This window comes from Rissa tridactyla, chromosome 1, assembly GCF_028500815.1.
Source record: "Rissa tridactyla isolate bRisTri1 chromosome 1, bRisTri1.patW.cur.20221130, whole genome shotgun sequence".
Classification (NCBI taxonomy): Eukaryota; Metazoa; Chordata; class Aves; order Charadriiformes; family Laridae; genus Rissa; species Rissa tridactyla.
In genome coordinates, this window is record NC_071466.1 from 214,482,331 (window position 1) to 214,509,814 (window position 27,484).

The 27,484-nt window shown below is 48.6% G+C and overlaps 1 protein-coding gene across 4 annotated transcripts in view; it reads right to left on the reverse strand.

The window, feature by feature from the left end:
• Positions 1–25,802, reverse strand: part of LOC128916463 (store-operated calcium entry regulator STIMATE-like) — a 37,541-nt gene extending 11,739 nt beyond the window's left edge. For all 4 annotated transcript variants that reach the window (XR_008468977.1, XR_008468980.1, XM_054218201.1 and 1 more), the window contains exons 1-4: positions 25,630–25,802; positions 11,137–11,185; positions 10,099–10,194; positions 8,118–8,239 (exon numbers count right to left, since the gene is read on the reverse strand). Coding sequence is in view for 2 of the 4 variants with exons in the window: in XM_054218201.1 (XP_054074176.1) it covers positions 8,118–8,239; positions 10,099–10,194; positions 11,137–11,185; positions 25,630–25,738 (376 nt within the window). In the remaining 2 variants the exon portion in view is untranslated. The remainder of the gene's footprint in view (positions 1–8,117; positions 8,240–10,098; positions 10,195–11,136; positions 11,186–25,629) is intronic.
• Positions 25,803–27,484: the final 1,682 nt, after the last annotated feature.

Genomic DNA, 27,484 nt, shown 5'->3' on the forward strand with positions numbered 1-27,484 from the left:
TCAATACGAGAAGCATTGATTTTCCATCCTAAACAGAATTAATTTTTTTGCTGATGAAGTGAACAGCTGGTTATGTGATACGTGCTATCTGAGCAAGAGATGGGGGCTCCATCGCCCCATGTTTTAGAGCGATTCACTCAAAAAGAATCAATGCTAATTAAATATGCATGTTTCCAATGGGGTACTCACCAAGTAATAAGTAAAAGCATATTTTTACTGTTAACAACGATAATGGTACCATATCCATTACATGTGCTTGCTCCAGCCCTCTGTAAGCACCCTGCCAGCTGGTTATCATCTTCCCAAGCTCGTCAGAATATCTCAGGTCTGCAAAACTGAGCTACAGTATCTGTCTCAGGAAAGCTGCAGCATTTCCTCTTACCACTTGAATATAGAGATAAGCCCTGGCAAACACTCGTTCCCCATGTAATCAGGCCAGAATTCGCAATTGCATCTGTGCAAGAGAACCCAACCCACTGCGAGATGCCGATGCACGACAGGCAGCGGACTGGGAGCTCTGCCCTGGCTTTTCTCAGCACAATACTGTTGAGACGTGGCGGGGGAAAATGACACCAGCAGTTTGCAAAAGCACATTTATCCAAACCACTCCGCAAACCTCCAGCCACAGAGACCAGCAGCGCATACCAGGATTTAATAAGAGCTGGTATCCAACCAAGGCCAGCTCTAAGGGGATCTGCTTTCCAGCAAGGGCAAAACAGGTTTGCGTGTTTATTTGTCCTTATTCTGTCATTTGTTAGCAATGTCCCAAAACATTTGCCCTGTTGCAAAGCTACAGTTAAGAAGTAGAGGCATCCAGCTAGTGTCTCCATGCCTCAGAGCGATCACCTTGCATCCCAGCTTTTTAATTGCTCAAGCCGTGATTGAAAAGGAAACAAAGGAGGGAAGAGGGAAGGACCGGGAGGCCAAGGGTGCAGAGAGGCTGCTGAGCCGCGAGGCCAGCAAGCGGAGCGTGCCAGGCCAGCAGGCAACCGCACGGAGGGAGAGAAGGAAGGAAGAGGGAGCCAGGAAGGTTACGTGTGAGTGCAAGCAGCAGAGCCCGCAGAGGATCTCAGAAAGCACATCTCCGCTCCTTGGCAGGCAACAGCTTAATGGGTGGTCTGCAGAAGAGACGGGAGCGGTGTTATAGGCTGCTGGCAATTAAAGGCCAGTGTCAGAGAGGCTTTGATCCTCCTGAGGCATGGACAGCCTCTCCCGATAGATGCAGATGCACAGTTGTCTCTGGCACAGCAGGGCTTTTTGCCCCACACCCCAAGACCAACCGATCCTCCTACAAACCCCCGGGTTACCATCACCCATCAGAGCTCCGAGTACAAACAAAACAGGAAAAACAAACACATCCATCGTGTCCTTCCTCCATTTGAACTCTTTCCCTTCTGCTCTGTGTTGTCAGCTGTGCTCCATCCCCTGTGGGGAGAGGGGGCTAATGGCCACAGCACCCTTTGCAAGTCGGCTCTTCTGCAGGAGCGGGCACGATGGCACTTGCCCAATACTTCCCTCTGCTGTCTCAGCTTGCCCAAGAAGCAACAGCAAGTTTGAGATCTCTCCCAAATACCTGCTCCCTCACACCCTTTTGGGGAAAGGTCACTACCATTCATCATGACAAACAGCTGTGGTTCTTAGTTTTGTATACTGTGCACCTGGCAGCCCTACCCCTCAACAAGCCAGCTTTACAGACAGGTTTTGGCTAACCAGCCTGACACACAGACCCTAAAGAAGAAAACCTGCTTCTTAACCCATCCTAGGCGTGGACTTGCCTGTGTCTCCAAGGTTAATAGCTCCTCACCCCAAAATTTTCCCTTTCACTTAGCAAGAAAGTCAAACTGCTCATGAGTTTTGACAACTTTTGGAAACGGAAAACCTTTTCTACCTTGACTAGCGAACAGTTTTTGCTGTGCAAGATCCCATTTAGGGAACACCACTTCTCCGGGACTAGAGGTCTGCCCCAGTTAGGCCACCCTCACTGGCTAGAGCATACACAGTACGGCAAGCCTACGCTACCGAGCGGGACAGACCTGCACCGCTTACTACCCACCACATCCCACCTTGTCAAGGGTGCCTCCATCAGGGCATGGAGCTTCAAATATTCATATTTCTCACTCTGGTCTTTTCTGCATCACCTACAGAAGATGCTGTGAATCTTCTCCACAGTTAGGGGACATCAACACTTGCACGTCCAGGGTAGACAGTGGAAGGATATGGAGACCCACAGACCTACACAGAGGCCAGATTTGGCCATCTGTTCTATCACCTTAAGCAGCTCAAAACTGCTACTCTTTTGCAACCCCTTCCTCCTCCTTTCCCATTCTGAACTTTGCTTTCCAATTATGGGATGAGATGTTTCTGTACAGGAATCCATCCTGGAGTACACAATTAGACAGGACTTCATTTCCACCCCCTGACAGGAAGATCAGAGGGTGTCTTTACAGCTACTTTTTACTGCATCTTGGTCTCCCAAGCACAAGAGGCCACTCAGTAACAAAATAACTCTGGACAAAGATGAAAACGAAACAGCAGCATGGCCCACAGTGCTACAAGGATGACTTCAGCTATAGACAGTGGCTCATTTCCTCTTCGCAAAGGAGCTCAGCTGGCTCCTCCTTACTTCAGCAGGTTTGAAGTCACCCAAGGACCATGGATCCACCTCAGAATGGCCACCATCCAAGTCTAACTCACTACTAATTCATCCAACTCCAACTAATGCCAGTAACACACAAGTCAGCACCTGTTGGCATCTCATCAGGGAAGAGGGAGCCTTTAGCGTAATCACTGGACAAGCCCATAAGATGGATTGGCCACATCATCTCCTCCTTTAAAGGCTAGATGGTATTTAAAGGTCCCTTCCCCAAACTATTTATGACGCTATGATTCCACAGTTAGGAAGCGAAGCTGGAAAACTTGAGCTGATCCCAGCTAATCACACACCTCGTTTAGGCGCTGGCTTCCTACAGCAAGATGGTCACAGGCATCCTCAGATGCCACTTAATATCTTTAATGGATCAAGTGCTGTCCAGAGGTGCCCTGATCCATGGATAAGAGAGGATTCTTCTTACATAAAGTGTTTCCAATACATAAATCTAGGTGAGTACCTACAAGCCTGTTTCTGCCACACAATATTGCCAGGCAGCAAAAACCGATCTGCTACCTGGAGGGCTTAAAAAAAAAAGTTCTCCTCTTTTGTGTATTCAAAGTTTCCCTTTCCTTGTAGAAGAGTGGGGAACGGGTCCAAAGGATCTTTGCAGCCTCCACATGACACCTGTTAGGAGATTACGTGTATCCTGCTCTCTTTGAACACTTCCAGTTTCTTGTCCCCAGTCCTAGCTGGAAGGTAACCCAGGACATCTCAGCCCTACGCAATGACTCTACCACCAGACCCTCCTTTTAACTTACTGAACACCCTTTGCTCAAGTCTTCTTGTAGCCACCTCCCACCCTTATAGAAATAAATACCCTCCTTCACCCCGAAGAACGCACACATTGCGTTTAGACTGTTCTCCTCCAGCAGCATTGCTGGTGCTCCCCACCCCACCACCAGCAAGACCTCCTTGGTGCAGAGCCAGGACCACTGGTGTCCGCAGCAGCCTCACACAAACACACGTCTCATTCGGCTTGTGTGTGGGAGCCCGACTGCTCGCCGAGCGAAAGCAGCACTGCTTGAGGTATTTGAGTTGTTACCATACAACAGGATTAGTTTTAATCCAGGCTGTGTAATGTACCAAGCTGTCAGCATGGCCCACATGTTCCTGGCAGACAGCTTTATTTACAGTCTTTTGGGAACTGTGCGGGCACCGAGCAGGTAGGGAAAAGCTTAACCACAGCCAAAGCAGAGCGTTCCGGTGGGGCTGAGGAAGAGCAAACATTTGAAAGCACTGAAAGTTGTACTGGGTGACATAGTGGGGATAGAAAAAGTCAATAAAACCCTCTAATGAGATACTCAAGTGGTACCTGCAAAACCAAAGGATCTAACTATCAGCGCCGAGTACAGAGAGGAGGGTAAGAAATAGCAATAAAGCATCTGAATTGCACAGAAGCGCTCACTTTGAGGGCAAGAACAGGTTTTCAGACATTGGGACCTGATCCATCAGAATGGCCAGATGGGTCCAGTGGACATCCCAGACCCTCTCTGGCACGTTCCACATCTGAACTAAAAGTGCATGTACAGCTGGAATCAGTCCCCGGTTTGCAGTGTCACACCACTGCTCTGGCTCTTCGGTCCCTGCAGACACTGCTATTGCAGTGGGGTAAACACTGCTGCCACCAGCCAGATTCAGGAGGTCCAAAGGTTTGTATCCCTGCTCAGAACACACACTCGACTGTTTGAGGATGGTCCTCAGTCCTCTCCTTATTTTTCCCGCCTTGGTCCTAGGGGTGGAAAGGCCAGGCTTGCTGAGGACAGGACAGACCCTCAAGGTTAGAGCTATTTTCAGCTGCATTTCCTCAAGCGTTAGCAGCCAACTCCCTTGGCTGCTTCAGGACATGGGAATATTTGTTATGGAAATTTTGTACAACATCACAACGGGGCCAAAAGCAGCCTACACAGGTCCTCAGTTAAACTCAGCAGCTGGCACAGAGCAGATTCTCCTATAACTAAATTTGACCAGCAGAGTTCAACAGGCCACTAAACAGACTTTAAAGCCCTCCAAGCAACATGCCTTTCCATTTCCAGACAGTGAATGAGCACAAAGCATCAAGCTTAGACTCATCAGTGACCGCAACCGCAGTCATACACAAGTCAGCATCCAGATGGGCTTCCAGAGAGGCATTTTCAAGCAAGAACACCCTCTTTTTCTCCCAGTCCTTTCTTAATGCTCCTCTTCAGCATTTTACTTGCACATTGGAGAAACCATCTCTTAATGCAGATTCATAACATTTGCTTACCTAAAAGAAATATTCCAGTATTTCTAGAGTAACGCTTTACAGTTATAGACACATCTACAATGCCAGGACACCATGGCCATCCAGAGCTTCCCTCTAGGGAGCTGCTTATTGCCATGGGAATGGGGGAGGAAGAAGAGGGCTGGAGCATTTGGAGATGAGGCACAAAGCTGAACCAGGCTTCATCTGCATGCTCTGACTCCAGCCAGCTGCTCCCCTGCTCAGTCTGTACAGACCCAGCAGCATCTCCAAGACCTGGGGTATCCACCTCCCAAGTCCTTTGCAGCTTAAGCTCTGCTCTCCGCCCTGCAGAAGTCCCCTACAGGGACAGCACCTGTAGACACGGCCTGCTGCTACCCTGCCAGAGCAATGGTGCACAGAGCATTCATGGAATTTGTTAGCTTTGAGTACGTGTAAGGCAGCCGTCATTCTCTAAAGTCTACTTGAACCAAGATGAAGAATAAACTTCTTCAATCTTTGATCTTCGGAGCCAAGCATCTGCAGAAGATTTTAAAATGCAGTTTCCTGTGCTTACATGCAGTCCAAGGAGTAATGAAGAGCTGTTGGGCGACAATGGAGGAACATAAACATATAGGAGCTTTTGAGTCTCCACTAGCTAAAAACCAGGTCATTCCTGGCTGCAGCCGCCTTTGGCTACGAGCTCAGGCACAAGAGAGGCTGATCTCAGCGTCCGTGTCTCCTGTGTTTTGTGGTTTTTTTTTTTTTAAATACAAGAGTAATTGATTTTTCTAAACAGTTCTGGACAACTGGATGCTTAAAATAGTAGCGTAGATTTAGGTGCTTTTTCCCTCCCTTTCCTTTGCTTCTCCATTAATGCAGCTATTGCATTCACACAGGGAGAACCACCCAGGGCCGCGGAGACAGGCGTACCAACAGCAGGGCAGAAAGGACTGCTGGAGCCCAAAACAAAGGATAACTGCAGTGATTTGCAGCAGTTGCAGGGATGCAACAAAGAGCTGGAGGCTCAGAACGGAAGCAGTTGCAACATATTTTTTTTTTTTTGCTCAAAGACCATGGAGGTAGATGGGTACTGGCTATACTGGGCAAAAACATAATTGGTTCTTTCCTGATGGTTGGAGAAATGGCACTCACCACTCTCTGCAACATGGATTTGGTGCTTTCCTGCCCCTCCTCCTCTGCAAGGCTGCAAGAGATGCTTTTGCTCCTCAGGAGAATTGAGGAAAGCAACATGAAGTCTGGTACAGCAATTAGACCAGAATGTGAATCATACTTCTGGAGTCTGTATCAAACTGTACGAAGTTTGCTAGCATCTTCCAAACGGATTTGGAAGTTACTTAACAGTCAAGATGAGGATAGCAGTGCTTTGCTTCCCTAGCCCTACAGCAGGATGGCACTGGACATGCCACTTGACTCCTACTTAACTTTCCATCGTGGTCACTCTGGCCAGAGACCTGCACCAAAAGCAGTGCTTGGTGGATGCGATATTTAATCCTCAACTCAAGAGCTAAACTCAAGCAACAGCAGAAACTTTTTTCCTTTTATTAATGAAAGCAAGGTTTCCTCAGAGGAGTGAGCTGTTTCTGTAGTCTAAGCCAACCTTCACGAGGGGCCAACTACAGCTCAACAGAAGTTCATTACTGCTCTGCAAGGTTAAAACAAGCTGTCAGTACGCTTCTACATTTCCTTGCTTCTGCCCAACTGCAGACGTGGCACATGAAGCTGAAGCTGTGCCCTGGAATGGCTGCAGTTGGGCTTCGAGTCCTTGTTGCTCAAAAGGGAAAAAACGTCAGTCCCTGAACCAAGAACATCTGGAATTCCTCTATCACCTCATCTGAATGACTTCAGTGCTCTGTGCTTGGCTCCTCAGCTCTTTGAGAAACAGCCATTAGGGAAAGAAGACAGTCCCCACCAATTGCGTGCTGCCAGGATGCTGAACCTGCTCTGGGGACCACTGCAGCCTTTAAAGCCAGTCTGAGCTTTGATGAGAGCCAGCCCTACCACATCCCATCATTTCAACCCATCTGTTGTCATCTCATTCCCAGACTGTAGCTGCTTCTGCTGTCCCACAAATGCAACCATCCCCTTCATCCTGGGCCATCACTCATTTCCACATGCTGAACGTGAGCCCGAGTAAGAACTCACAAGTCAGTGGGGTCTCCAGACTCATCCTAGTTTGGTTCAAGTTCCACCAGCTCAGTTCTTAGACCAGCTGGTAAGAACACAAAGGACTGAGACTACCTTCAGAATAGACTTAATAATTAAGGTCTTAAAGGTGGGAGCATGATCTGTATGAATAGGATCTATTTTCTAAATTAAAATTGAATTCATCTTTATTAAGTATAACGTAAAATAGGTAAAGGGTTAATTTTTCCCTTTCCTGCAGCCTGGGAGCAGCACCACTCTCCCGGCAGCTGGCTCTGCTCTTTCTGAAGAGAGGTGCTACCCTCTAGCGGGACTGGCTGGGAAAGGCTTTTCTGAAACAGTTTTGCTTCCCCATCTCAAGACAGGAATCGAAGCAGAGAGGTTGCCAGACTGGAGCATGCTTAAAATTATTTTTTAACATCAACTGGTACAAAAACCCAACCAAACCAACCCCAAAGTCATTTGAGAACTCAAGTTTTGGGACCAGGCTGTGTCCTGCTGATGCCTACAGCTCAAGGCAAATGCAAGAACAACTCCATGTTCTGAACTGAGAGGCTAGGACAAAAACATAAAGATCACAGAATGGTTTGAGTTGGAAGGAAATTTAAAGCTCACTAGTTCCAACCCCCCCTGCCCTGGGCAGGGACACCTTCCCCTAGACCAGGCTGCTCAAAGCCCCATCCAACATGGCCTTGAACACCTCCAGGGATGGGGAAACCACAGCTTCTCTGGGCAACCTGGGCCAGTTTCTCACCAAAGAACCCCACAGAAGGCACCACCACTGCACCCAAACACCTGAATTTATCATACACACGTCCTGGGGTACATTGTCCACCCAAGGAAATGTTCAACCTTACATCACCAACTTACTGTGCCCAAGTAGCCATAGCAAGGCAGCAGGCAGAGCTACCTGCAACCTGGTGATGTCCCAGCATTTAACCTGCTGATCACTACTACACTCCACGAGCTCCTTGGAGAAGGGATAACAGAAGCAGGCCGCTCACGTGTTTTCTCCCCAGATTGCAGTTTCTGCCATTTTCTTCTCCTCATTCAGAGCTGGAAGCAAACAAGCCACCTTTGTGCAGAGCAGCAGACACCTACCGTATTCTCCAAAGACCAGGTACGTGTACTTCTTACGATGCACCATCCAGGAGACAACTTTCACACCAAGCCAGATCAGCAGCATCCCCAGCGTGGCATCAAGGATGAAATTTATAAGGTAGCTAAGAGCAGAAGAAAATTCAGGTTTCAGTTGTGTTCTTAAGCCTAATTCTGAATCTTTTATTTCAATATGAGAATCCATAAGAAAACGCCCAAGATTTAGAAGATTCCCCACTTAATAGTCCAAGCTCACTTCCTTTGTCTTTTATTGGGTTTTCCCATACCCTGAGTTTCAGGGAAACAGAACAAAACATTTTTGGAATTTCAAATGGAAGCTTGCTGGACACCACAGCTGCTCGGCAAACTGCGCAACAGAAGAGGCAAAAAGTCCATTTTCCTGAGCAGCTGCAAGAGGCTCCTGTGAGCAGAGATGCAGACAGTCTTGGGAGAGGCGACCAGCCCTGGCTCAAGAACAGGCATCCTGGGGTCCCCAAAACCCTCCGGATCAAGGTCCTCACTGCCGATCCAGGAGCTGAACCCATCCCTAGCAGGAGATTTTTGCCCAGCGGGTTTGCTCTGGACGTTAAGCCTCACTGGACAGAGTGTCGGAGGCAGGAGACCTGCAGGGACCTTCTGGGGATTGCAGGGTCCAAGCTCTAATCCAGGGCTTGGTATTTTAATGAACTCCAGAGGAAAAAAAAAAATTCTCTCTCAGACTAATGTCTTCTGGCCAGTCTTCCATTATTGGAACATTTTCTGCCGAACCAGGCCAGATTTCTACAGCATGAAGAAGATGCGAAGCACAGAGCTACAGGAACGAACATTTCCTTTTCCAGAACTTGATACTGCCTCTGAATAAATCTGCTTCTGATATCCATTTTGAAAACATGACATTAGGTTTTTCTACATCCAAAGGCTCAGACTAGGTTATTACAGTTTCCAGGTGCCAAAAATCAGAGTACGCCAATACAAACATGAGGCTCTGGTGGTTTACACTGGGCAGCACGCACAGCATATAAGCCTCGAAGCCCAAGGACAGGGCTGTAGAGTTTTAAGCTGCCTGGTCCAGGATTACAAGTCAAACAGCATAGGGAAACATAAAACACACATTAAGAAAAAAAGAAAAACAACAAAAAAAAATCCTGAAGGGCACAGCATAGACACTGTTTTAAATTAAACCCTTTTGTGCTTATTTAAAAAAAAAACACACACAACAATGACAAATCATTTTAGAGGTTTGACCCAGCCAAACTTGCGTCTGTTCAAAGAAACATAACAAGGCGCAGCACTTTCATATATATTAAAGGAGATGGGCCAGACAGTTTTCAGCAGTATTTTGAAGCCTAGAGGAGTTTCTCAAAAACAGGATAAAGTTAATTCTGAAACTAAATTTGCAGCTGCAAAGCGGCTGGTCTGAGGTAGAGGTGGCACTTCTACCTTAAGTCCAGAGTCTTAAGACTTTGGAGAAAGACCTTAAGACCTTAGAAAGCCCTCGAACAGAATTGTATGAATACACCTGGTAACTGAAGTTCCAAAACTGAACTGAAGTTCCAAAAAAAAAAAAAAGCCATCCTTACATTGGACAAAGGCCTTCACCCCCCCAGTTAGGAAAGCATCCTCAACACTGCTCTGAGCCCAGCCAAATTGCAAACGAATGGCACATTTAACAGTTGCAATTGCATGGGGACCACTGCATCGTTTCCTGCAGCTTTTTGCAATACATATATATATATATATATATAGGGTGCTATTAGGGTGCTTTTAATAGCCAGAAAAGCACAGTGGCACTGCCTTATCTCCATCAGACCAGGAGACTACAAAGAACACGGGACAACCCAGACCCTGAAAATAAGCTCAACATGGTTTAACCCTGCCTAGTACTTTAAATAGATCAGTTTCCACTGTATATGACGTTTTCCAACAGGGTTGCTTCTTCCTTTTACAGATGTAGGACATGAATGCAAGCACCTTGCATACTTACAGAGAGCAAGGGTCCTCTTCAGTGAGATCCGACAGAAAAACATTGGCAAAGTGGATGAAGAGGGCACCTATTCCTTGCTTGGAGGTATCATAAAACCTGGAGAAAAGAAAAAGCATAAAGATCTGTGCCCTGGAGCACCAGCAGCCCAGCGGTCACCCAAGTGAAGGCCCTGCATGGATCTACTTTCCACCCAAGATGCCCAAGAAGTTGCACATAGAGGAAGTGGACAATTTGGCTGACTCCAAATACTTAAAAAAAAAAAAAAAGACAGCACATAGCAACTCAGTCTTGCAGATCTGCACCGATGCTGCTGAGTTTAAGCCCACAGCGAAGGGCAGTTCACCCTCCAGTGCCCAGCCCAACCTCAGCTTCTCCCACCAGTAGTAGGTGCAGGGAACATGTTCAGCTACTTACAATTTTTGCACCCATCCACTGGGAATCGGATTGAATTCCTGAATTATTTTAGAGGGAGAACTAAACTGAGGACACTGACATGTTTTTCACCGCCAACATTGGCTGGTAGCTCCACGCTGCCTGACCATACTCTAGTCTCACCCATACGCCCACCTCTCAGCACATGGTAAATCCTACAATACAGAGATGCTTTGTAGAGGTGTCCAAAGCTGATAATATCCAATTACCTTCCACCAGGACAGCCAAATACATTGCCTGGTCTATGCCTAAGTCCACACTTGAGCTGTGTCAGGGGACACCAACGTGATTAATTGACTTTAAGGACATAACGTGACCCTGTCTAGGAGACAGCCCATGCACAGGTATGCCAGCAGATCAGAGAGGATTATAACCCCTCAGTTCAGTCACCTCCAGTACATATGAGCTGTCCTGGAGGAGCTAGGCAGGGAATTTTGCTTTAAGGAGCACCAGCTACTTTATGGAGATTTCCTTGGGAAGTGGCAGCACAGCGCTTCCATTAACAACTAAATACTATGCAGGATATTCAAAGGGCCCAGGAAATTGTTAGTACAAGAGAAAATATTAGATACACAGTCCTTTCAATCTCCAAATTAAAAATCTCACCATATCCTCCAGGGACGCCTCTCTTCCTTCGGTTCCTTAAATCGTTTTACTGCAAAGAAAGTGAGAGAGGTTACGTCAAGCAGCAGAGCTGAACGTATGTGCAGTCTGTGTTGATCTTCAATGCAAAGGAAGACAAAAAACCCTGGAGGACCCTCAGCATTTGCCAGTCTAAAGCTAAGCAAAGCCAAAGGACCTGGCTCCAAGATGACCAGAGGCAACGCGCGCACCCACAGGTCAGAAGGATGAAGAGCAGAGGTGTTTGGGAGGTCGGTGTGTGCTTCTCGCACCCTTCAGCGGCAGCATTGTCGTGCCATGAGAAGTGACCCGAGGGAAGCTAGGGAGGGTTCATCATTACCCACCAGCCCTAATAATTCTTCCAGACAAAGAGAAATTACAGTATTGACAGTGAAATGATATTGCTCAGGAGTCCACTAAGCTTTTGAGTCACAGCAGTGCAATAAAGCCAACTCCTCCTTGCAGCTAACAGGACCACAGGACCTTCTGCACATCTCCAGCATAAAGGTACTAGTGCCAAGCGCCAAAGCCCTGCAAGCTGGCATGGCTCCAAGCTTGTGCCAATTAGTATTAAAACATTATTTCATCACACAGCACTTTGCATGCCCACTGGCTACGACTGTGCAGCAGTACTAGGAGGCGCATGGCTTCACTACCACCGACCTGAAAGAGATATTTGAAGCAACTCTTCCTTCCTTGATCAGGTTGGTCGGGGCTCTGAGCAACCTGACCTAGTTGAAGATGTCCCTGCTCATTGCAGGAAAGTGGGACTACATGACCTTTAAAAGGTCCCTTCCAACCCAAGCCATTCTATGATTCTTTAAATGAAGTCCCTCTGGCCATAGAGGAGTTTGCTCCTTGCAGCCTCTCAGGTCTGTCCTGCTCTAAGGAGCCCTCAGGTGCTTTCTATCATAGTTGCTGCTCTGAGCTACCCCCTGTTACTGCCTGAAGATAACAGCAAGTTGGATTTTTACCTAGTTGTGCTCAGAGTGAGGTCTGAGTATTGCAGAAGCATCCCAAAGGGTCCCGGTTAGCTTGTCAGAGATCCGATGCTCTCCTTGGTTTCAACCAGCTTTTACACGCACAAATAGGAGCTGCTAACGGAAAAGTACCAACTACCACAACGCAGGCAGAAGTCATTTTTCCTCTTTTGCTGTCAGTCCATGGGCTAGAAGCCCATTTTAGAAAGTACCAGCTACCAGGCCAACTCTTCTCCCTTTAAACCTACAGCTACCAACGCTCTGGAACAAGCAGACCTGGAAGAGGCTTTTCTGCTACATTAGCCTTATTAATTAGAAGAAAAAAAAACCCAAACAAACCAAAAAGCGACGGGCATTCAGTGGCACTGTCTTGCTTTGTGGTAAGGCTGCTAACAGCACTACATCTAGAGTAAGAGACATCATCATCATCACAGCTGCTGCCTCCAAACTCCAGGCAAACACAGAGGCTGCAAATCCTTGACCTCACCTTGGCCACTGGAAGCATTCTCCTCACCAGTGCTAATGAGCTCAAGATGGACTGGGAGTTAAAGCTGCCACAATCAGCTCCCAAACACACCGTCAGCTTGAACAGGATTCAGAGTTAAAAATAACTATCTGTGACTTTTTTTTTTTGGAGGGAAATGGAAAAAAATAATAATTTAGTGCATCCTCTCTAACTCCTGACAGTCCGGCTGCTTGGTGGTGCCATCTAGCGAAGCCAGGAGCCTGAAAGCAGCAGGACATGTGAGTATGAATCAACGCGCCATGTACAGCCCTGTTAGAGAAACCACCCCAGGAGAATATATTGTGTTAATCACCAAATCCTTCTGCACATCCCAGCTGTGCCCCATACCGGGCAGATCACTGCCATGAGCACCGAAGAGTACGCAGACCACAGAAGTCCAAGCGGACCATCAGTTAATGTATTTTATCATCACTAAGTCTTCACCCTTGGGAGCCCTGTAGCCTAATTTGCTCCTTTAAAAAGCGACCGAAAGCCAGAACAGACACACACCATTCTGCTTATCGCAGCTATTCTTTATCCCCCTTCCCCGCTCCAGCTACCTGTAATCGACCACCGCCTTCAAGTTTACACCCAGCAAAGGGATTTTTCTCACTGCTGACAATTCTTGGCACATGAGGACCCTTCCCAGGACAACCTGGGGATATGGAGACAGGGACCAAGAGTGCCACGGCTGAAAGCAGGGGCATCACAGCCATATGCTTGTGCCTGCTCTCCAGTGGGGTAAGGAGACGCGCTTTTACAGGCACGAGTTTCCTTACTGCCCGTGGGAGGAACAAGGCACAAGCAGCATCTCTGGTCTATTTTAGATCACCAACACTGCCGATAAGGCCAGCACGATTCCAAACATAACTTGGTATCCAGCTCTCTTCCGAGATTTACATTCCACCCACTGGTTAGTCTTTCAGTTAATGAAAACGTGGAGAAGCTAACAGCTCCTTTCCAATTAAAAACTGCCCTTTTAGAGCCAGGAACTGACCTAAATCCATGCACACTACAGTAGCTGGCCCCGTGGGCATCCCATAAAACACCCCACATGGAATCTGAATGACTCGGGTTATAACCTGAAAGAAGGGGTTTTTCCTCCCCTGCCCCGTGGGGAAACACACAGCTTTGACGGCACAACTCGTGCAGGCTCCACGCACCAGGACTCACACCCACCTCCAAAAGTAGAGTCAGAAGCAGGCTCCGTAAAGGCTAGGAAGAAAAACCAAAACATTGGCTGGATACAGCCCGTTTCCAAAAGAAGGTCTCTCTGCTGTTCTGCATCTAGACAGTAATTAACTGATCTGTTCAGTCCGGCTGTACTTGAGCACTCAGCCTGCCAGCTGGAGCCCCACCATCTGCCCTGAGGGACAGCCTGCGTTCCCTTGGGAAATGCCGGCCCGGTCCAGCCTGGAAAGATGCAGGAACTGCCCTGCCAGGAGCCTTGACATTTTAGAAGTATGTTACGGTTTGAGAAACCCACAACAATTTATTGCCATTTAGACAATTATTCTCTCACTCAGACCCCCCCCCCCCCCCAAAACTGGGAAGGGCAATTGGAAAAAACAAGGAAACCCGAGGGTTGAGATATAAACAGATTTAATAGAATAAGACTAAATAATTAACAATAATACTAGAGAACCAGTATTGATCCCAATACCAATATAAAACATGCAAGGATTACACTCTGCCAACTCCCAGCAGGGGACAGCAAATGTGGGACACTGCGAGCGCTGTGGCTTTGGGAGGAAGGGAAGGGCTCAGGGCTCCGGCACCGGGGCAAGAAGTTCTCTGGACCACCACCACCAAAGAGAGAGAGAAAACTTTTCAGCAAACTTTCTAATTTATATTGAAAGTGATGCTCATGATATGAAATAATCCTGTTGACCAGTTTGGGTCAAGGGCCCAGATCTCGCTCCTCCTCATCCCTGCACCTGGCAAGCCGGAAAACACTGAGACCTTGAATCCCGCAAAGCGTAGCTGGCGATAAAGTAAATATTTTCATGAATTCAGACACTAGAGTCTTCTAACAGTGCAGTTTTCCCAAGCATTAGAAGAAAAATTAGTCCTGTGCTGCTCAAACCAGGACAAAATACAACTTTGTACTTCTTTTACTGGCAAGGTGAGAGTGATATACGACAAGACGATCCCCAGCCCCAAGACTTTGGTCAGGCACGTGCAGGGGTTTTGGTGTCACTCTCAAGCCCCCAGGAACACCAGCACTCCAATGACCTAATCAGCTATTGCTGTTAATGGGTAACAAAGCAGCAGTCAGGCCAGGTTATGCCAAGCGTTTCCACAGCAGTTTGTGGCCTGTCCCAGTCCAGAAAGAAAACCCACCTGGTTTCCCTTACCCAGCTGAACCCCACCACGAGATATCCCTGCAGCAGTGACTTCCATCAGCACAAACAAGGTCCACCAGCACTGATGCTTTTCACCCACCCACAAGCAAAAGGCCCATGGACCAACCAAGCCATCTGAATAGCCAGAAGTATTTAAACTAACCCAAACCTAACAAGCTTGCCCAGCTCACGGGGCAAAGAGCACAACGATGCTGCAGAGAAGCTGCTGAAGGGGTCCGCAGGCCACCAAGCCAGTCAGTTGACCACTAGCCCAACTGCAAGAACACCAGGGATGACTTCCATTATCGTCTTAATGAGAAGCGACATGTCATGTATCCACAGCCACTCAGGCTAGGAATACAGTAATTCAGCGTGATGACAAGTGAGAGGTAAGAAGTTAATGGTGTGGTGCCTTGTTGAACACAGCTTGTCATGCCTCATTAGATTTAAGAGAGTTATCCGAGACTGTGTAATTATCAGAGACAGTAAAACTGTTGTATTAAAGATAAAAGCTAGTATTATAGAGAAATAATTAACTGCTTAATAGGGCATTTACTGGGAGAAGCTGCAGCAGGCTGTCTCCAAATTAGACCAGAAATCCAGCCAAGATTACTGGAGCTTAAACAAGGCAGCGGAGTTGTTTGGTAGCTGTGACCCAGAGGTTAGGGGTGATGCTAAATCCACAGGAAAGTAGCACCAGGTCTTTGGAAACTCAAGGAGCTAATGAAGTCCTCTTTGAAGCGGCACTTTGGGAAGCACAGTAAGGCCCTGGAGAAACAGGCTGAGCAGCAACCGCAAAGCATCCCTCTCCTCTTCCAAGCCCTGCAGAGAGCCAAGCCATGGCATGCACGGCCAGAAGCTCAGCTGGACAGGGCTGGAGAAAGGCTGAAGTCTCCTTTCACTCTTCTCAAAAGGTGTCTCCACTCACTGGGGTCAACTCAGTTTTCCACTGGCTGTAGGCATGGGTTTGCTACCATGGCTCAGGCAGACCAGTCCACCCTGAAGACTTACTTTAGGAAGGGTCATGCATGCTTATGCATGCATCAAGCAAACAAGAAATATGTGAATTTTCAGTTCTAGCACCTACAACCAATTAAAAAAATGAGTTAAGTGTACACAGAGCTGCACAAGATGCAAGAGAATCCCCATCCAACTAGACTAATAGTGCGACTAGCACGTACTGATCTACCCCAGAAGACATCAGGAATTTGTCTTACCAACAGCACTGATTATTTTAACTCTGCTTCCCTTCTCAGCTTTGTCCATTTGTAAAGCGAGCTGGCTTTTGCAAGGGAGCAATGTTACTGCACATCTCTACAGCTGAGTGATCCCCCAAGCTGCCAGCCACCTGCAAGCCCAGTCAGGGCAGCAGCCTGGACCACCCCAAAGGCCAGCAAAGCAGACATCCCCCTGTCTACTGGCACACACTTGCTTCTCACAGACCCACGTGTTAGTCACCACTTTTGGTGTCTTTGCAAGTACACACACAGTAAGGACTGCCGATCTCATTTCACACCTCTTCATATCATTACGAAGTAGGAAACTAGTCCTAGTAACATATGCTGCACGTAAAATTCACATGAACCTCTAGATTGTCTCCCCACATCCTTCTAAGAGGGAAAAAAAAAACCACCAGTGGAGGTACAGGCAAGCTTTCAGACAAATCTTTGAAGTCTAAAAGAAGCAAGGAACCTCAAAGGTGAACGCAGGCTGGGAACAATTGCTCTAGGGTTGACTTCAAGCAGGGAAGCTTGAGAAATCAGCCTCAACTCCCATTTCCACTGGTGGTGTAAAGTCTGAATGTTTGCAGCACGTTTAAGGCAAGTCCTGCCTAGTGTCGATGGCCTGATGAGTTGCGCCTTTTATCACAGAGCAGTGTTCTGAAGAGCAGCAAGTTCGGGAGTTGTGTCAAGTCAACTACCTCTTTGACAGCACAAAACCACCCAGCAGTGCTTTCTGCTGCCGCAGAGACGCCACAGGTTGATGGGAGATGCTGGGTGAAATAGAGCTGTTTCATGGCTGAGGGTCCTTGTAACAGGGCCGGATGCTACAGCAAGCACTACTGAAAAACCCAAGCTGCTAAACAGAGGAAGATGGAGACTACTTGTCCAGGTTCTTCCTGCAGGACCCAACCCTGCACTGAACCCAGTTCAATCCGATCCTGACTTATTCCATTTAAATTCCAACTAACAGTCAAGTGAGCGGCTGCCAACAGTAAAATAGTTCACACTGTAGAAATGAAGCCTTTCTGAAGGAAATGCAAAGATAGTCCTCAAGAACAACAGAAGGAAGCATCACAAAGTCCCAACTTGAAGCATACAGGCTGTTGCAAGCATAGGGGTGAAGTGCTGTGTGACTGTTTAGACTTGCCACATGGTCCAAAGCACATCTCAGGAAAAGGCTAGGCAGATGGGAAGATGCTCCTAGAAGAGTCAGGAGAAGGGGACCCAGGTCCATGCCATTTTTGCACCCAGGAGCAAAGCACCAAGCACCAAAGCACTAAGGCTTTTGCACCCAGGAGCAAAGCACCACTGAGATGACAGCCTGCCTTCTTGAGCTGGTGTCCTCATGAGTCACCACTCTGCCCCTACTTGGCTCCAGTTACTGCAGATAAAAAGCCACGAAGTTAAACAAAAGGGAAGGAAGATGAGTGACAATTTGAGAGACATACCCTGCCCGTGACTGAGAAAGGGCAGGGCAGGAAACAAAATACTCCCAGGCCCTTCCTCTTCAGTCAAGGACAATAAAGATCACATATTCCCTGAGGGTACCAGGCTGGGTGGAAGTTGGACATCTGACTAAGAACCTGTGAAATGTAAGAACAAAAAACCAACCAACCAAAACAAACAAACCCCATAAACGTTTGGGAGGAGAGTCTTTCCTTAGATTCATAGATCTGTAAATAACAAGAAAACTAAAAGACAAAAGCTCAGTGACAGCTATCATCAAATTATTATTTTTTTCAGTCATAAGAGGTAGACATCTATTATAGTGTTTTCTTGATGCAGTAGAAAGGGGACAGCTTTGCCTGCCCTAGACACATACAGTTCCCTGAAGTTGCCCAAGCCTGCAGCAATGCTTTCCCATAGTCCACTTTTGTTTTTAAAAAAATTCCCTGATTATTATAATCAATTAAGACAAGCACAGCACCAACCACTCAACTCCCTCATGCTGTTCCTCAACCCATTTATGGAGCATTCCCACATCAACATCCCTCCTTTACATCCATTGACTCTACATTGTGTTCAGACAGCTTTGCTGCACACGTCTGTAGCAGCACAGGTGTCTTTTACCTCTTTTGGACATAAAAACCTTAATCCAGGCAGAATTAGCTGCGGTAGCAACGAGCAGTCGATTAGCAAAACAAACTACTACATCAGGTTTCTACAAAAATTAAAGGGGGCAACTTATTTCCCAAGGAGAAGCTTAGGTGTGCTTGGCTGAGAGTCAGACTATCTCCTTGATAAGCCTGACTGCAATCATCCAAAGGGCTCAAAAGTTGAGTCATCATCTCCCTTCCAAACTTCAGACAAAGCTTTTAGGACTTGATTTACAGGAGATGCAAGCCTGACCCCACCGAGCTCAGCGACAGGCCCCAGAGGATGAATACGGAAAGTAAATCTGATACTAGAAGTACTCAGAGAAAGTGCTGCAGCCTTAAATTGTCAACAGTCCACCAAAAATAAAGGCTGCAATGCCCAGAACTGGTTACTCTGTCACCTGTTTCTAAGAGAAGGGCCTACCTCCGGGGCAACATCATACTAGCAAGAGGAGCAGGACTTTATTTCTGGCCTTTACAGAAGGGGACTCAGAACTACTGTACCCAGGAGGAAAGAGCAGCTCTCCCTCTGCCCAACCTCCATGTTATTTATAGGCAGTATAGTCTCCAATAACATATTTCAACCTATTTTGCAGGACACACCCTTTCCCAGGCTTTTTCCAAGCCCCAGGCAGGAAAGAAGCCAACATGCAGGATACAGAGGCCAAAACCCTGGGGTCTGCACTATTCTTAGCCTGAGCATGCAGCGACTCGGACAGCTCGGCCTGAGACACAATGGGAGGAAGCAGCAGCCACTGTTTGCAGACAGCGGCCAATGCGCTGCTTGTGAGATAAGCGCGCGCCCGAACCGAAAAGGCTCAAAGCCTGTATCCTCCGTCAGTTCTGGGAGCAGCAGCAGCCCTACCGGTGGTGCAAGGAGACAGATTGCTCCTGACTTACATCCTCTAGTCTGCACTAGATGTATTTAGTCATGCCCTCCCAAACCCCCTTGTACCAACGCTAGAGGAGCCATAGAATGGCTTGGGTTGGAAGGGACCTCAAAGATCGCCTAGTTCCAACCCCCCTGCCCTGGGCAGGGACACCTCCCACCAGCGCAGGTTGCTCAAAGCCCCGTTCAACCTGGCCTTGAACACCTCCAGGGATGGGGCAGCCACAGCTTCTCTGGGCAACCTGTTCCAGTGCCTCACCATCCTCACAGTGAGGAATTTCTTACTCATATCTAATCTAAATCTCCCCTCTTTTAGCTTAAAACTGCTACCCCTCGTCCTATGGCTCCCCTCCCTGATCAAGAGTCCCACCCCAGCTTCCCTGTAGCCCCTTCAGGTCCTGGAAGGGGCTATAAGGGCTCCCCAGAACCTTCTCTTCTCCAGGCTGAACAACCCCAGCTCTCTCAGCCTGCCATCTCTGGGTCTACAAGACGTAAGGCAACAGGAAAGCATATAGATTGGACTAGCTTCTACTGAAGATATCCAACTATTGCTGGGCTACTCTACAGCATCTTTCAGATAAAACGATTTTATTCTGGGTTAGAGTGCTATGGCATGCAAGAGGAATATGCATGAACAGCAGGCACTCAGGAAGCTGCTGCTAGAGCAACAACCCTGTGAAAAGTCCTGCATGGTGCTGCATACTGCAGCTCCCAGGCTGATGCAGGTGGGCCATAGGAAAAAGAAATAGTTCTGCTTTTTCCTAACAAAAAAAAAAAGAAAAGGCCTGGACATCTCACTTAACAGCTGCTCTTCTCCCCTTTCTTGTGTAGTTCCTCATGTTATTTGGCCCATCTATTCCTATTCCCCACACAAATCAAGAGTCATCTGCAGGTCCAATGCAGGGGAAGCTCTGGAACTCACAGAGCAGCACCACCTCCCCATCCTCTACCTTGCAGAAACATCCCAAGAGCCTCAGCTGGAACACCCATCCACCTGGGGACCCTAACTGCCTAAATGAAGGCCACATTGTACTTTGGTTTGGTTCTCAGTTTTAAGCTCTACCCTGTATGTCTTGTTTCTAATGGGGATTTTTACAGCTGTCATTACAGCCAAGTGCCAGGTGGTCACAAACCATAGCTTTGAGATAACAAGCATTAGTCACACTCTGCACTTTGAGGACAGGGCACGTTATTTGATGAAACAGTAGGGTTTATAGGAGACCTGGAGTGGGGCTGGGCTCTAGCCCCAACGCAGAGCGTTTTATTTAACTCTGTCCTGGGGGAGGCAGTAGCAACTCTCTGCACATAAAACATCACTACATTTCGAGTCAGTCCCTTGAAAATGGGGTTTAGACAAGGAATGCTTTATCTTAAGACCATAAGATCCGAGATCGTTAAGAGAATACCACCTGACGAATGAAGTGATGCAACAGGGTTAGTAAATTACCACTGATGTCTATCTGCCATACACTTTTCTCACAAGTGCTGTTAAAAAAAAACAGCTGGAAATTTAACAGATTCCATCTGAAAGCTTTGCTTGCTCTATCCCTGAATTACAGAAGACTAGTTTCTCTGTGAAGTCTCTTGTACAGGGTTAAAAGACACTTATAATATCAACTGTTCACCACCTGTTGCAGAACTAATTCAGCAAGGTGCTTCGCAGCTCTTGGGTTACCGGTAACTTTTCATGAAGTTCTAGTTTGCCAGCTCATTTCTCAGCTCACCCAACCCATTTGTTCCTTCAGGAACCGCCCAGTCCACGCGGTGCTATACGCCGCTTCCACCGCTTGGTTTAGCTGTTCAAAAGGTGACTTCCACAAAGAGGTCACCGTCATCAACAGCTGAAATTCAAAAGCTTTGTAGAAAGCTGCATTCAGCTTAATGAAGCACAGCAAGTGCTGCGCAGACCTTCCAGCTTACAAAGCACAACGCGCGTTTTCAAGCTCAGCCAGTTTTCAGATATACTGAAGCAGAAGAAATATGTCTTGAGAGTCCTGCCATATGTAGCTTTTTGCTTAACTCACAAACCAACATGTAAATTGACTATTAAGCCCCGTGTCTCTGGAGGTGCAAAGCACGGTTAACCTTTGTGGATTTGTTTTCCCCTAGAGGGAAAAGCATCTGCAGTGGTGAAGTTCCCATTTAAATATACATGTGCGTGAATAATCAAACACAGTTACGCATTTCTGTTAGGGGAAGCAAAGCCAGCGGAGCCCGTCTTGGGCACGGTGAGCCTGTAGCGCTCTCACGTCCCAGGCAAGTTTATTTCAGAACAGAATGGAAGTCTGGACAGATCAAGTGCTCTACCATTTCTTTCTTCTCTTTCCTGACACAGACTCACACTTCCACCCACCCTTATGAGAGATTTTCAGTGTAAAAGTCAAAACAGAACAGAACGTACACAGGAAAGTTTTGAAGCCCAGAAACAGTGCAGCAGTTCAAACTATGTACAGCAACAAACCTAAACTTAGCACTGGGGCAGGATCATACTATAGTTTGGGTTGGAAGGGACCTTTAAAGGACATCTAGTCCAACCGCACTGCCATGAGCAGGGACATCTAGAACAACTAGAACAGGTAGCTCAGAGCCCCATCCAACCTGACCTTGAACGCTTCCAGGGATGGAGCATCTCCCACCTCTCTGGGCAACCTGGGCCAGTGTTTCACCATCCTTAGCATAAAAAATTTCTTCCTAACATCTAGTCTAAATCTCCCCTCTTTTAGCTTAAAAGGCCCTTGTCCTGTCGCGACAGGTCCTACTAAGTCACAAAAGGTTGCTTAAGTTTGATCTATCTGATGGAGATGAGTAGCATGGCTTCCACCAATCCCTCTCAAACTTCAGACACTTCCGTTCACTGGGAGACTGTTTCCTATTTTCACTAACCAATTGCCCACCATTCTGGAGAAAAATGCATTGGAAGGTCAGCTGTGAAGTCCACAGGGACAGGAAAACATGGACCATGGAGCAAGGGGGTACTTATGTTCTTTACCAGGATCAAGACGTTTTCAAAAGTCAAGCTGAAAACCAGGTTTCGCTGTGTGAACAGGGCTACGGAGATCAGTCCAGTACAGCTCTCCTTGCCTGGCAGCATGAACTCTCTCCAAGAGCTAAGTCTATTTTGACACCTGCAGCACAAGTCCTACTAAAACTCATTGAGGAGCTCAGAGGGTTGCCAAGGCAACTTCAGTAAGAGAGAAAGTTGGAAGAGACTTAGATGTTCTTAGACATCCTCCACACTGTTTGTGATGGGGTAGAGAACAAGTATACCAGCTCCAAGGAAAGCCTTTTCCATCCACAATGGAGAAAAAGCTCCATTAACTCCCCAAATCCGTTTCTCTTGCACTCCAGTTAATGCACAAAGGCGGCTATGGCTAAAATTTATATACAAGATCTCCCTTGATATCATAGGGTTTTGCTGTCCAAGGGTGCAAACGTGGACAACCTTTGCTATCATATGGCCCCTTCCTCCAAAAAAAAAAAAAAATTTAAACAAATAGCAGGGACTCAACCCCCAAATCACACCCAGCATCTGCAGCTGAGATAACTGCAACATGCTTCTTCCACTCAGCTGAGTGATGCTCATTAAAAACTACTTCAGATGGGATTGCGCAATTATCCCTGCTCCTCCAGGTCACGACCTCCCTAAGGGCAAGTTCCTGCCCACGAAAAGGGATTGCCACACACACACAGCTGCTCGGTGTTACGGCATCTTGCTACAAGAACTAAGACACAGACACTTGAATGAAGTGTCCTTACAGCCAAAGTGCACCCAAAGCCACCGCAGGCAGGTGGGGAAAATAACAACTCATTTTCATTCGATTACCAAAAGGGGCAAAATTACAACCAGAGCAAGCCCTGGACCGTATCAGAAGTGGGTTTGATTCCTCAAAGACCTTCTTGATGGAGAAGTGAGAGAGTGTTTGTAGACTCAAATAAACTCTGTCATCGCTGTTGCTCATGGTAGCTGGCAGACTAATACAACCACACTAAACAGCTTTCCTGATTCCCCACCAAGGCCGGGCATCATTTACTTCTGGGTCCTGTTTTCACCACACAAAGGACCCATTTCTCATCCCCCACAGCAATGGGGAGCAACCACCCCATGCATCCCATTCAGGCAGTCAAGACTAACTTCCTCCATTGGGTCTTCCAACCAGGTTATCAGGAGAGAATCTTTCCACAGCCCCAAGAGACAGAAATTCAAGGATACAAACTCTTCTGATAACAACCTATACTGCAATGGGCCGTGCTTGGGACCCACAATCACACCCCGTGCACATGGGCCTGCAAAACTTTGCAGAACACCACATTATTGTTCGACCAAGTTCCTCTAGATGTTTTCAAGTGCTCTGAACAATATCTGCAAAATTTGGAAGTCTTATCCGTTCAAGTTCAGGCGCCCCTATAGCTGAGATGAACTGGGACTTTAAAGTAGAAAGAATCCAACAAGCATTGGCTTGGGTTCAGATAGGAATAGGATTTCCACTCATTGACCTGTAAGATGGAGCAAGCCGGCCTGCAATATTCCATTAAAGCCAAAATCGCAGACATACAAGTGACAGAAATACGCACACAAAAAAGAAGTATCAAAGAAGGGCTGACGCTGACTCCAGTGACAGCAGCATCCCAAGATCTAGGTGAGGCAGTCATCCAGCTGGGACTGCCCAACTTGATGCTGGGCTGGAAGGAAGATGCCAATCAGGTTCTCGGGAACCTTGTCGACTCTGAACACACATCACCAACCAGCTCCAGAGGCTCCCACACCTTCCACCTGCTGGAACCTTCTCCTCCTCAGGAGGCTGCCAACTGAACGGGCCACATGGATAGTCCTAAAGCAAGTTATTACCTAACATAAAGTCATTGGTAAACCCACTCCCACTGTCATGGATTAAATGTCTGCACACAAACAGCCCCAAGAGCAGATCTGAGAAAGCCTCCAGATAAGAAACAGCTGGGGTGAATTAGGGACCACCAGCCCAGCTGCAGCCAGAGGAGGTGCCGTGGTTGAGATCCCAGGGCTGTAAACACATCTGCTTTTGGGGTCCCAGCCGGCAGTTCCCTTCACAGGTTTAGTCATTGAGCTGATTCACAACGAAACCACAGCAAATCAGCTTTCGGTTTCATTTACCAAGAGGATGTTAATGTTCAAGGCAATACTAGCCCTTGCACCAGGGGGAGAACAGTTAGCCCAGGGCTGATCATTTGCTACCAGGAATTACAAAGCCTTCATCCACAGGAGTATTTTGATATGATTAACTGATGTCCTTGATTTTATGGGACACCCCATGGAGTTTACGGGACACCCCACGGAGTTTACGGGACACCCCACGGAGTTTACGGGACAATTAACCCCCACGCACACATCACAAAGGGGACCAGACACACAAAATTAATCTACTCTTACTGTCAGTATTTGGTGACACGCAAGCAGCGAAGTGTTGCCAAGTGGGCTACTCCAGCTGGAAAAAGCTATCAGTTATCGCAGGAAGAGCTTGTTGCAGTTTTCCCTGGCAGCTTGGCATTAAACCGCAGCGCTGGAGCCTTTGAAACTGGTTTCCAGAAGGCAGCGAGGGGCAAGCGAGCCTCAAAATCTGCAGCTACTTAGCCAGAAAACTTGGAAGTTTGAGTTCACCGTCACCACTGGCTTTTAAACAAGGAAAACAGATCGAGTTCTGGCACGTTCTCCAACTTGTGTTAAATCACTTAACCCTAAAGGGAAGCGGCGCACAAGCTGCTCGGAGCGAGACGCAGCTGTAGCACGAAACAACAGCAAGTTTTCTCGGGTCTTTCAGTATTAATGCTCCCCACCTTTACTCACTACTCAGCCGCTTTCTCCCATCACCACCCTCAATCAGCAAAACACATTCTCTCGGTAACCTCCCTCCCTCCCTCCCCAGCCTCTCAAGCCCTAAAAACTTTACAGTTGAAGCAAAGTTAAACAAAAGAACATCACAACGCGCTTACGGGCGCTATTGCTGTAATCAAGCGGCACCGCATCTGACACCCGCCCTATTTTTGTTAGCGTCTTCTTCCTTGTAAATCCTCGGGTTTACACCATTAGTTTTCATCATTTACATCATTAAAATTTTCTAAGTGACTGAGTAATGGCTCGTACGAGCGGAGCCAACCTTTACAGATTATAGCTGCCAGTCCGCGGTGCTTCATTACCACCAGATTAAGGCTGGAAACAAGAGTTTTTTAAGAACAAGCATCTGGCGCCGTAACTGCCAGCTCGGTACAGAGCGGCAGCCACAAAACACCGCGCTTCGCTTTAAATCCTACAGGTAGATGAACGCGAAACTTGGGGCTTGTTATAAATAAACGGGTACCCAACACCCCCTCCCGCCCGCCACCTCCGGGCGGAGCCGGGCGAAGGCAAAGAGGGTCCCCGGCGGGGCAGAGGGATGCCGCCACCCCCCCGAGCATCCCCCGGTACTCACGCATGAGGGTGCTGAAGGCGCAGAGAGCCAGCAGCGCCTGCAGCAGGACGCCGAAGCGGCCCAACAGCGCGCCGCTGCCGCAGCCGTGCGCCGGGCGGGGAGCGGCCATGGCGGGCGCGGAGGGACGCGGAACAGAACGGTCCCGCCGCGCACAAAAGCGGCCCCCGAACCGCCCCCGCCTCCCGGGCGACGGACACACCCCGGGGCGGGGGCGGGCGGGGCGGGGGAGGGCCCGGCCGGGGTGGGGATGGGGATGGGGATGGGGATGGGGATGGGGATGGGGATGAGTAGGAGTAGGAGTAGGGCGTAGGAGTAGGGGTAGGGAGTAGGGAGGTGGAGGTGGTGGTGGTGGTGGTGGTGGTGGTGGTGGAGGAGGTGGGTGGGGATGAGTAGGGAGATGGGGATGGGGGTGGAGGTGGAGATGGATGGGGATGGAGGTGGGGATGAGTAGGGGGATGGAGGTGGGGATGAGTAGGGGGATGGAGGTAGGGATGGAGGTGGAGATGGGGATGGAGGTGGGGGTGGGATGGAGGTGGGGATGAGTAAGGAGATGGAGATGGGGATGGAGGTGGGGGTGGGAATAGAGGTGAGGATGGGGATGGAGGTGAGGATGGGGATGGGGACAGCTAAGGATAGGGATCGAGATGGGGATGGAGATGGGGGTGGGGACAGAGGGACGTGGGGATGGATGGAGATGGAGGTGGAGGTGGGAACGGGGATGGAGGTGAGGATGGGGATGGGGACAGAGCTCAGAATGGGGATAGGGATGGAGATGGTTGGAGATGGAGGTGGGGATGAATAGGGAGATGGGGATGGGAACGGGGTTGGAGGTGGAGATGGGGATGAATAGGGAGATGGGGATGGGAACGGGGTTGGAGGTGGAGGTGGGGATGGAGGTGAGGATGGGGATGGGGACAGAGCTGGGGATAGGGATTGAGGTGGGGATGGGGGTAGGGATGGGGATGGAGATGGGAGTGGGAATAGAGGGAGGTGTAGATGAAGGTGTGGATGGAGGGAGATGGGGATGGGAATGGGGATGGAGGTGGGGATGGAGGTGAGGATGGGGATGGGGACAGAGCTCGGGATGGGGATGGAGATGGAAATGGATGGGGATGGATGTGGGGATGAATAGGGAGATGGGGATGGAGGGAGATGGGGACGGGGACAGAGCTGGGGATAGAGATTGAGATGGGGATGGGGGTAGGGATGGGGATGGAGATGGGGGTGGGGATGGAGAGAGATGGGAATGGAGGTGGAGGTGAGGATGGGGACCAAGATGGAGAAGGGAGTGGGGATTGGGATAGAGGGAGATGGAGATGGGGATGGGAATGGAGATAGGGGTGAGGATGAAGGGAGATGGAGATGGGGATAGAGATGGAGATGGGGATAGCGATGGAGTGTCCTGGGAGGGACTGGGGTGCTGGTTTGGGGGAGCCCTGGTGGGGATAAGGGTGCTGGGGAGGGTGCGTAGGGGTCCTGTCAGGGTTGGGATGCTGGGCTGGGGGAGCTCCAGAGGTGTTTGGGGTGCCAGGATGGGTAGGTCCCGGCAGAGTTCGGGATGCTGGGCTGGGGGAGGCCTGGCGGGATTTGGGGTATCAGGGGAGTTCCAGGTCCCAGTGGTGTTTGGGGTGCAAGGCTGGGGTAAATCCTGGTGAGGTTTGGGGTGCCAGGTTGGAGGAGTCCTGGTGGGGTTTGGGGTGCCATGGCTGGGGAGGTTCTGTCAAGGTTTGGGATGCTGGGGTGAGGGAGTTCTGGAGGTTTTTGAGGTGCCAGGCTGGGAGAGTCCTAGCAAGGGTTGGGGTGCCAGGCTGGGGATTTTGGATAGGGATTGGGGTTCCAGGTTGGGAAGGTCCCA